Genomic DNA, 12,027 nt, shown 5'->3' on the forward strand with positions numbered 1-12,027 from the left:
TATGCTGTCTGGATGTGCTATGTCTCTAGGAACTTAAGCAGTAGATCTGAGATAACATCCAGTTTTGCTCACTGCTGGCTTGTCCAACTTCGCCTTCTAAATATGTTACCAAGAGTTCTTTGTTCTTGACCTTGAGAACCTGTCCTTGAGGATGACTTGCTCTTTTCAGAACCCCTTCCAGTTCCCAGGTCTCATCCAATTCTGCCCCCTCAGGTCCCATCCAGGGTTCTGTAGACAAACACCCTTTGAACTCTAAGTATCACTTGAGCTGGATTCCTCATCACTGACTTCTAGCAAGGTTAAAAATGTATTCCCCTTTGGTCTCAAATCCCCCAGTACCCAAACTGGACTTCATCTTGCCCTGAACTTCACCTTCATTGCCACACTCCTCAGAATTTTAATTCCACCTCTCTGGACTACACCATCACTCATAGTTGGTTAGTGCCTCCCACCCATGGGGCAGTCTCCTTTCCAGTGAGCCTTGTCCTGCAGTAGTTAATGAGGCCAAGTCAGTCTTCTGCCTTTCTCTCCTGGAATTCCATAAGGACCCAAGAGAGCATGTAGTTGGGGAGAGTGTCTTCCAAGTCGACCGGAGAAAGACTGTACATCTGTGCTGGCCTTTGACCATCTGGCACCTACATCTACAGCCTGACTGTACACACCCTATAAACCAGCATTGCACCTTGGCCATAGAGACGCTGCGGGAGAATGATCTCCAATCTAGCAGATCTAGGTTCAAATTTAGACAATATCTTTATCTGCTAGGAGGTATGAACAAGCCACTTAATTCTCTTAAACTCCTGACTACCAAATGGCTTGCTGACCTTGTTGCAAGGGTGAATTGTATTATGTGTTGTGCCCAGTGTACCATATGATCAAAGTAAGTGCACAGTACTAGGCAGTTATTGCTAATGCAATAGGTTTTATAGCATTTACGCCATAATGAGGTCTGTGGCCTTGGATAATGGCAGTTATAAGGACACTAGTATTAGCAACATTTATGCTGTCCATATCCAAGCCTTAGGCACACAATCACGGGTAAGATGCTGGGAACATAGAGATACATATGCATGCTTCTGAAGGAAACAAAGCACATCTTACTAGTACAATCACTATGTCACACAGAAACATGGCAGCTCAGCTGTAGGACTCCTCCCTCCTCTTGAATCTCAGTGGGAAGAAGTTTCAGTCCCTAGTGGAAATTTAAGAAGGATGCCCAGCTCATTAGCTCTAGGGACCAAGCCTGAAGTGTCTTGTGGCATTAAACTCCCTGGCCTAGGCTTTCATCCAGCCCAGCGGCTCTGTGTTGCATTTACGAGCATGGACAGAGAATCCTCAGGGCTTTTCAGGGATCAGAAATACACTCTCTAAACCCACTGTAGTATGAAGAGGACCTCCATGTCTGCCGGCTGGAAGCCCTTCCCTGCACTTAATAGGGGCACTGTCTCCCCTGTAAGCCACCATGCTAAGGTGAAGGGCTGAATCCTTCTACACTGTATGAGACTAGGAGAAAGCAGGTTGTTGGTACCACAGGAGGGAAGGAGGCTACTCAAGCAGAAAAAGGTACTGATCATTTGTACGTGAGACTGAGGGAGGGGCTGGGGGGTTCCTTCCTTGAGCACCTCCAAGAATGACAAAGGAGCCCAGTCTTCTCTGCCCCAGCACTGGGGAAGGAGATAAGGGGGGACCTGCCCTCACCGAAAAGTAGCAGGATCTGCAGTGCACTTCCTAGACTTGCACAGGTCCCTCTCAGGAGCACCCTACCAGCCCCATGCCCAGAATGGGTGCTGGGGCCCTTGATAAGGCATCCTCTTTCCTTTTGTGCACCTAAAGAACAAAGGCTGGGAAGGAACAGTGAATTGCTGGCAAGTGGAGAAAGGAGAGCGGTTCTGAATATGGCATTTTCCTAGCCCAAGTGCTTGATCTAATTGTTTCTTCATTGGTGCTTTGAGACATAGTCGCACAGTGGTTAGAGCCTGGCAGACTATGCAATCAGAGACCCAGCCCTGGAGCAGGTGCCCAAAGCAGCCTGCCAGTCCCTGCTAGATAGTGTGGAGAGACCTAAAAGAGACATAGCCTCTGCCTACATCCTGGTTGGGAGGACAGTACACAAAATGTATGATAGGGCTAGACTGGTTGAGTAAGGAGGAGAAAATCCGAAGCTGAGCCTTGGAAGTCAATGGATTGTGGAGAAGCAGAAAGAGTTACAGAAGGCATTCCCAGCAGATAAACAGCTCAATGGAAAGACAGTGTAGATCACCATGGCACATGTGGCTGATACTGAGAAAGCTGGGTAGCTTGAAAGATCTGTGGCTCAGACAGGAGGGCATCTCAACTGCCCAGACTAGGGTCCTTTGGGGCCCATGCTGTTAACATCATGGCTCCGAAGTCTCGGTGAGGTACTGGTGAATCACAGACCTGGAAATGGTTGGAGACAGATGGGAGAGTCCTTAAATTCCAGTCTAATGAGGTATGAAAACACGCAGGACAGATGACAGTAGCAGTGGCTGGTGGGTGGACCGGGAAGAAGATCACCAAGAAGCCCCTGAAAAAGCCCAGTCTGGGGTGTGGACATTGTGAAAGAAGGATTTGATCTCTTCCTTCTTTGCAGCTCTCATCATCCGGGCTTTGGGGTTGGCCACTGGCACTGCTGACCAGTCTTAATCTCTTCAAAAATTTCCCCTCAATGTATAAGACTCTGAGCTTCCCTAGTTCTCCTCTTTGCTTCACAAACACTTCTGATCTAGGACCTCTTTCTTTTTCATCCAATTACTGGTGTTCCCTAAAGCTCTACACAAAAATATGACACCATTTTCTTTTGCCCAGACAGCCTCAAACAATGTTTCCATCTTCAAGATCCCCCCCAGCACCCCGCGGCAATGAGTCCCTACAATCGTGTTTTCAACCCTGTCCTCTGGAGCCTCAAATGCTTGAAAATGCCAGGATAGCTCCTCTCTCTTCCCTCTACCCCTCCTTCCACTCAGCTGCCCATTATCTAAATGCCCAAAAGGAAGCCCTGTTGTTAGATCAGATATATTTTGCATGATCTCCGCTATGGAGGAGATATGACACATGAAGGATATGGGACTCTGAGAGACTAAGTGACTTAGGACCAGGTAAAGAGGCTACAAGATTCAGGTGTGTTGACACCAAGTCTACAGTCTATGTATTCTCCTCTGCTCTGGTCTCACGTCTCCAACTCCCAGAAGGAATCTCTTGCCGACACAGTCCTGGTCAGCGGACTGCCCAGCTCAGCCTTCCCCTTGATGCTCATGGCACAGGTCTTCACAGGTGATAACAGGTCTTCAGTCTGCTATTCCTGGGATCAAAGAATAACAGAGATCGCAGTTTTCTTTGGAGTGGGCAAGTCTGACAGCCTCACTTAAAAATGGGACTGTGAAGTTCACAGAAGGATATGGAGTTACCCAAGATCACACAGCAAATCAGGGACATAGTAAGGATCAGCCCTTTACTCTTCTGATTTCCAGATTCATTCCACTTGTACTAATCCCTTTATTTGTCTAGCATTTTATATTTTGCCAAATGTCTTGACATATAGAATCTCATATGCTCCTTCCCATTACTCTGTACCTGGATTCTTCATCTCTAACAGGTGGGATGACTGACACCAATGGAAGTGAAGGGACTTGCCCAAGGTCACACAGCTGGGTAAGTGACAACCATGGGACATTCAGAAAGAGAGGAATTTAAAATGTGGTCGTGGGGTAGTAACTATAAGGATTCAACAGAAAATCTTCCAGGTATCCAAGCACAGGATACAAAGGGGGATCTGGGGGTACAAGTCAGGAGCCAGAGTCACACTCTCAGTGGCTTGGGGCTGTGAGGTCTCTTCTTTGCTGCCCTGCATGTCTGCTCTATCATTTCTGCAAGGCTGCCACTTTTCCTCTCTATTGCGCCAGCTGTCCTATGGCTATGTAATCACCACTGGCTCCAGGTTGTTGGTACCTCAGGCACCCACAGCCCACTGGCATAGACATCGACAATGTTGTAATTTTAAAATCCCACCAGAGAATTGTCCTCCAGACTGGGACAGGTGTACACCTTTGGTACAATTCAGCAGTGGCCAGAGGTTGGCTAGGCCTGCCGCTACAAACATGGCTACAGAATCCCTTGCCCTTTGTGGGTGAGGATGATTTCCAGAGAAGGACCTGTGGGCCATCAGGCATCCTATGTTCTATTACAGGTATGAATCCAGATCTCCTGACTTATTTCCCAGTGCCACAGATGCCCTCTCTTCCTTTCCCTCTGCAACTCACTCAACAGGTTTGATGAAATTAGTTTGAGCTACTGTGCAAGGCGCTATGTGTGTGTGACTCAGCTTCTGTCAACTCTGTCCTCCCTCCCCCAAGGCCAAAGGCAGAACAGGGAAGTCCTTGTCTCCTTAATAGGCAGACCACCATGCACAGCCTTGGCACGAAGAACCACAGCTCTGTGTCTGAGTTCATCCTTCTGGGATTCTCCAGTGAGTCACAGGTCAGAATAGCCCTGTTCTCCTTCTTCCTTCTCCTCTACCTCATCACTCTTCTGGGTAATGGACTTATCATCACCCTGATCTACCTGGAATCACACCTCCACACACCCATGTACTTCTTTCTGAGTGTCCTCTCCTTGGTGGACGTGAGTTATGTCACTACCACTATGCCCCAGATGTTGGTTAATATGGTGTGTCCAAAGAAAACAATCTCCTGGGGAGCTTGTGTAGCCCAGATGTTTATCTTCTTGGTCCTGGGCATTGCTGAGTGTGTCCTCTATGCCATTATGGCCTATGACAGGTATGTAGCCATTTGCTTCCCCCTTCACTATCCCCTACTCATGAGCCGTCCCATTTGTATCAAGATGGTCATAGGCTGTTGCTCCATTAGCATAGCTGGGGCCCTGATCTACACCATCTTCACCATGCATCTACCTTACTGTGGCCCCCAGAAGATAAACCACTTCTTCTGTGAGGTCCCCGCTGTCCTGAAATTGGCCTGTGCAGACACGTCCTTCAATGACCATTTGGACTTCATCTTGGGTTTCATCCTGCTCTTGGTTCCGTTCTCCCTCATCCTGGCCTCCTATATCCGAATCTTTGCCTCCATCTTAAGAATCCACTCATCCCAGGGGAGGCTCAAGTCTTTCTCCACATGTGCTTCCCACATCACTGTGGTCATCATGTTCTATGGACCAGCCATAATCATGTACATGAGGCCCGGCTCCTGTTATGACCCAGAGCGGGACAAGAAGCTAGCCCTGTTCTACAATGTTGTCTCTGCCTTCCTCAACCCCATCATCTACAGCCTACGGAACAAAGATGTTAAAAGGGCCTTTCTGAATGTACTTGGTAACAGAAGAACTGCTCACTGATCCAAGATGTTTCAGAATTGTCCAGAGTCATGGGCAGACTTGACAGGGCTCATTTGGTATCATACAAGTAGGTTCTAACCAACCTGAGCCTTTCTAGGGTTGTGAGCAACCAAGTTAGGAGTGGCTGTATGGGTACCCCTAAACTGAAGGCCCCTCCATTGGCTGCCACCACCCTAATGCTTCAGTTGAGAGTTGAGGGCAAAGGCTTTCTTCTACAGTGACTATGTCATGGTTCCAGGCATTGCTTTATTGCTTTTCCTGGGTTCTCTCCTCACCTTTAGAAGTTCATGTCAGTTCACTCTGATTACAGCCAAATGTGTACACACGATTTTCTACTGTGTAAGGGATGTGGAGGTGAAAATGACATCAAGAGTAGACAGGTCATGCAGAAGCAGTCTTTCCATGTGCTTACCAATAATAATCAGCATTGTTTTTTTTGCACTAGGAGCTATAAATTCCAAGCCAGAACTATTTTAGACACATCTCTGTAACAATGTATCTAATAATTGATTTGGTCTGGACTCCGCTTGTGATACTAACTCTTCCCTCTCTAATTTTACTACCTAAATCTCACTTTTATTTTGAGAAATAAATACTCCATATATCTCATAAAATAAAAAGATATGTGTTTATGTATATCTACATATCTGTATGCATTTATCTATCCCTATATAGAAAGGGAGACAAAGAAAGAGAGAGATACCCGCAGACAGAAATAAAAATACAAAGACCCCATTTCTCCATACCCCAAATAAATACTTAATGTTTTGCCATATTTAGTCTGAGACTTTATATCTTTTTAAAAAAGGATTAAATAATTACAGATGCCATTGAAGGGTCCTTTGAATATTTCCAGCTCCAGGAATCAACCACTACCATTAAACTGAAGTCATTCCATAGGTCTTTAAACTTTTGCTTACAGACTATCGAACCCATAGAATTGTTCTTGTATGAGTTTGAAAATCTATAATGGTGGTATGATATCCACATTATTCTGAAGAAATTGTAACTCAGCATCATATTTCTGACATCTACCTATTTGTTATACACAAGCCTACTATATTCTCTGTAGCAAGCATTTGAATATACCACACCTCATTTATCTTTTTTTTTTTTTTTTTGAGAGAGAGAAAGAGAGAGAGCACATCTTTTTTTTTTGTTTCATTTGTACTTCCCTGGTTGCTAGTGAATTTAACATTTTTTTTCCCCATAAGCTTCTTGGTAGTGTTGTGTAGTGAACTAAACTCAAAAGCCAGACTCCTGTGTTCTAATCCCAGTCCTACCCTTTACTAACTCAGTGGTGATGGGCAAGGTACATAACTTTGTCTGAGTCTCAGTTTCTTCATCTGTTAACAGGAAGAAAATAGTATAGACCTGAGGAGGTAGCTGGAAGGATTAAATGAGATAATACACGAAAAGAATTTGTCATAGTGAAAACCAAACTAAATATTCAATGAATATGAGATATCATTTGCCTTTTCTTAATTTGCGGTTTATTATGTATTTTGGATCTTCTTTGTTTATTGCATGCATTGAGAATATCTTCTCTCAGCTCATTGCTTGTTTTCTTTATAATAGTACCTGTTTATTCTTAAGTTTAAGAGCACAGTTGCAAACAAAAAGAAGAAAATGAAAATTACCCATTACCTTAGACTTGGTGATAATTACTGTTAACATTACAGCATCTGTATTTTAGGGTTGAAAGATTTTTAATTGTTTTTATTAATACTTTAAAAGAAATAGAATACAATTATTAAGCTACTATGTGTTTTCATGATTTCTTAAATGTTTTAAGCACCCAATTTTTTGGTCAGATTCTCACTTTATTTTATTTATTATTGTTATTTTTTTTTTGAGTATAGTTGAAACACAATGTAGTTTCAGGTATACAACAGAGTGACTCCATATCGCTATACATTATGTTATGCCCACCACAAGGGTAGCTACCATCTGTCACCATACCATGTTATTCCAATATCATTGACTATATTCCCTGTGCTGTGACATTTATTCCCATGACTTATTCATTCCATAACTGGAAACCAGTATCTCCCACTGAACCTCACCCATTTTGCCCATCCTCCCACCTCCCTACCCTCTGGCAACCATCAGTTTATTCTCTTTATTTATAAGTCTGATTCTACTTTTGGTCTATTGGTTCTTTTGTTTTTTAGATTCCGCATATGAGTGAAATCAGATGGTATTTGTCTTTCTCAGTCTGACTTATCTCACTTAGCATAATGCCTCTAGGTGTTCCTTCCATGTTGTCGCAAATGGCAAGATCTCATCCTTTTTTATGGTTGTGTGATTATTTTTAAATTTAATTATACAATATACATTCTTCTGTAACTTGAGTCATTCACTCAATAATAGGTTTTGACATTTATCATGTTGTTTTGTTTTCACTGCTGAAGAGTCTTCTTTTCTTTTGATTAATAAATAGAATTTTTAACAAACTTATGATTCTCTTCCTTTATGGTTTTTCTTAAATGAACATGTGTCAAAGATTTCACTAAGCTCATTAATTCATGAAGGAACCGGTAACATATTAAGATTGGTTCAAAGGAGAATTGGCGTACAGAAATTTATATTCTCTACTGGACAAATTTCGTTTGTGTCCCTATGAATAGGAATTATTTGCATTATTATAGACAGAAATCTTTTGTCTTGCTTCCAGTTTTCTAGACCTTAACAGTTACACCTGCAGAGTTATAAAATATCCAAGGCCTTAGAAACTCAATTAAAATAGTACAACCTTATAAAGCCAGATAATCCTCAGAGGGTCTGCTAGACAACCTCAAGCACTATACCAAGAGGGCACCATGAAATCCCTGTTGCCTTCTGCGAGTCTTAGATGATGTTTTTTTCTTACAACACTCACCCTTGTGATCTTAAATAAGCCTCAAAAATTATTCTTGATTTAAAAAAAAAAAACTGGTCTCATTATTTCTGGCCTCACTGTATCAGCGAGCAATGTTAGGTCCGTAGGAAAGTTAGCCATATGGACCGTTTCTAGTTTGTCTTGCAAATCTAGAGACACACAGTATGGAGCCACTCCTAAAGCCACAGAATTAACTTTTACCTGGAAGTTTCCATATGGAATCTGAACTTGGACTTTTTAAATGCTCTATTATTTGTTATGCTGTAGTTGGAAAATCAATCCCAAGAAAATCTGTCCTTCGTATTTCACCCATAGCACCTATAAATTTGGGTGAATTCCTCTCCAATCAAGGTTCCAAAATTTACTTAAGTTTCCTTCTGGCCAGTAGGTGATATTCCTTACCATCTCTAAGGCTGGGACATTGTAAGCCAGGTCAGTTTTTCAGGGAGAGCTTCATGGAGATTGGATTCATAAGTAAATTCAACTCAACCCTTGCTACTTAATAGTATCTCAGCATGCCTGATTAAAAGGAAATACCTCTTAAATATAATCTTTGTTAAACAATCAATTTGACCAGGTCTATCCTGGTTAAATACAAAACATGATTATTGAATGTAGGCTAATAAGTGAAGAGACTAATTGAAGTGTCTGAATTCTGGTAAGTTAGTAAAAATCAGGTATCAGTTAAAAATGTTTCACTGCAGTTCAAAAAACTTTGATCTACTAAAATCAAGTGTTAGAGACAGCTTGAGGGGAATGAGAGTTTTCTCATATGTCCAAAAACCCCAGAACATTAAAAACAATAGCAACAATGATCCAAATAACCTCATTGGTTTATTCAGCTTTGTGGGAGTACTCTTGCTCTGCTGAACCTGGGGCCAGCAGCTACCATCACAGAGTCCCATGATTGTTGGCAGGCATCAGTTCCTCCCTGGATGTTGCTCTGATGGCCTCGGTTCCCTGTTGTCTGTTGGCCAGCTTGACCACCCTCTGTTCCTTGCCGCAGGGACTTCTCCATAGGGCAGCTCATGACAAGCCAACTTACTTCATCAGAGCAAGAAATTGAGAAGAGTTGGAGAGACAGAGTTAAAACAACACGGAAGTCAAGTCTTTTATTACCAAATCTCAGAAGTAATATCTCATTGCTTTTGCCCTGTTTTACTCATTCAAAGGAAAATGCCAAGTCCCACCCACCCTCCAGTGCTGGGGATTACACAGAGGGCTTATTAGCAGGAGGTAGGGATCCCTGGGGGTTCTTTTAGAGAGCTGCCTACCTGGAGGCACATGAATGGAGATCAGACAGGAAAGAGCAGTTGGTCATCTTGCATGACTTTTCCCACAGATGAAAACCAATGAAGGTTCTTGAGCAGGGGAGGAACCAAGTCAGAGATGAAGGTCAGAAAGACGACTTTAGCAGCTGTGTGAACGCTTATTGCCTACGGAGCCTGGGTGATATTGTGATTTATAAGAAAGGATATATATTTAGTCTTCTGGTTCTTGGCACAGAGGTCCTAAGAACCTTAGAATTTCCCAAGTGGTGAGAACCATAAAGGCTCTTTTGTTGTCTTTTGTTGTGTCAGTGAGGTGACTTTTGGGCAGCCAGTGGAGCCAACCATGGGATTAAAGAAGTTTCAGTCCCACTCTTAACTTCTGGGAAGATGAGAGGGACTGGAGATGGAGTTGAGTCACTAATGGCTAGTGATTTAATCAATCATACTCATGTAATGAGGCCTCCTGTATACCCCAAAAAGATGAGTTCGGAGAGCCCCTGAGTTGGTGACCACCAGATATGCTGGAACACCCCATGCTCCATCCCACATACTTCATCCTGTGGGTCTCTGCCATCTGGCTACTCCTGAGGTATATACTTTTACAATGAACTAGTCATCTAGTAAGTAAATACTTCTCTGAATTCTAAAAGCCACTTAGCTAATTAATTGAACCCAAGGAGTGGTCACATGCACTGATGACAGCTTGGACTTCCATTTGGTGTCTGAAGTAGGAGAGTGGGGGAGAGTCTTGCAGGGCTGAGCCCTTTATTTGTGGGATCCAGGCAGATTATGTCAGAATTCATGTGAATTGTAGGACACACCAACTGGTATGGAAGATCTGCTGGGTGATATGGGAAAAAAAACCCACACTGGGATTTGGTGTCCACATCACCACCCAGCCACATGAGGAAGGAGGTGAATCACACACCTACAGTCTTGTCACTGAGGAGGAAGCACCCAGCCCTACACTGTGGCATCAGTAGGAGAGGGAGGGTACTTCCTGAGAAGTACAGGGTACAGTGAGGCTCCAGGGATTCCATCCCTGGCTTCCCACACCCTACCACAACCACAACCATGACGCAGGCCAGTATGAGCCAAGTGGCCCAGCCTGAGGAGGCCTCCTGTCCCAGAAGCCCAGTTCCGGGGCTCAGTTCGCAGTGGCTTCTCCTTCATGGAGCTCCCAACTAAACCATACCTGGGTAATGAAGTCAAACCCTAGTCTGGCTCCTGGGGGACGTATTGGGCCAAGTTCCAAATGCTATGGCAGCCCCTGGGGCCATCTGTGAGCAACGGGTCTTCTCATGCCCAGAAAGAATGGACCTGATGTTTCTTTTGCCCCCCAGGCAGAACTGATCTCCCCACCCTTTGGCCAGAAACACCAAAAGAGAGGGCTCCGAGGTCTTTGCTGCTACCTCAAAGTTGCAAGGTCTAAGTTCTTCCTGTTACCTGTCTTTAGTCCTTGTTGCTACAGTTCGGACCCTTTCTCTCTTGCTTTTCTCTCCACCAAGAGGAAGGTTTCTCACAAGTGATCTTAAATGACAGAACATACCCTCGAAGGGCGGAGACCTGAGAGCCACTGGGCAGTTTAAGACCTCCATGGGCATGGCCGTTTATAAGACACAGGAAAGTATACCCATGTCTCACATTAAGCATAATTAATGTGTCACTGTATACCCATAAAAAAGCTGAATGAGTTTCCCCTGACGAACTGATAAAATGTTATGTTAAAGGTCACTTAAATATTTGCTTATTTTTATTCTGTGAGATTCTTATTTTTCGACCAGTATCCTTTTCTTTAGGGTCTCCAGCGTGTTTGTAGGTTATGAAAGCCGAAGGACCCTAGGCACTTTGCCTGATGTATCTAAAGAGTGAAACAGCCCTGGGGACACCACTTGGCAAAGGAGAGGACAATTTCTTGGCCTTCGTCAACCTAGACCTCCCATGGTACCTCATTTTTTTTTTCCTGGGGAAGGAGGAACAGCTGAGGAAAGACCTGTCCTCAGCGCCCTGTCTGAGCCCCACACAACTTCTCCCCAGCAACTGCAATGCCTCCCCTAGCTGAATTTCATCTCCCCCCGCCCCCCGCCACAGACCCCCACTGGACGTTGGCGTCCAGGCCGGCACTGCCTGAGATCCTTGGGGAGTGAGGCTCCTCATGGGAGCCTGGGCCAGAGGCTGCAGGGACTGTCCTGACTAGGGTCCTGGGCCCACATGCCACTCAGGAGTGGCCTCCTGAGTCTGAGAGAGCCCTGCCCACAACCTCCTTCCCTGCAGGGTTATAAGCTCGGGACACCAATGTCCCTGAGCATGCAGGGAGGTCAAGGAGGAGCCCAGTGTGGGCCACAGTCCTGCTCACCGGCCGCCTGTCTCTCTCCTCATGTCTATGTGAGTGTGCGCCCGACCGCCTGTCCCTGCCTTTCTCTTTCTGGCTTCCCCTCCCTGTCCACCGGCTCTCTGTGGCTCTGTTCCTGCTTGCTGGCCTGCTTCTCTGCCTCTAAGTTTCTGTCT

The 12,027-nt window shown here is 44.5% G+C and overlaps 1 protein-coding gene across 1 annotated transcript; it reads left to right on the plus strand.

Annotated features, from left to right (window-relative positions):
* The first annotated feature begins 4,419 nt into the window (after positions 1-4,419).
* Positions 4,420-5,367, plus strand: LOC111142782 (olfactory receptor 2A12-like). The gene has a single exon (XM_022496077.1). It carries the CDS (start codon positions 4,420-4,422, stop codon positions 5,365-5,367), a length of 948 nt encoding a protein of 315 aa, XP_022351785.1.
* The last annotated feature ends 6,660 nt before the right edge of the window (positions 5,368-12,027 follow it).

This window comes from Enhydra lutris, unplaced genomic scaffold (genome assembly GCF_002288905.1).
Source record: "Enhydra lutris kenyoni isolate GAN:26980312 unplaced genomic scaffold, ASM228890v2 scaffoldscaffold9, whole genome shotgun sequence".
Taxonomy (NCBI): Eukaryota; Metazoa; Chordata; class Mammalia; order Carnivora; family Mustelidae; genus Enhydra; species Enhydra lutris.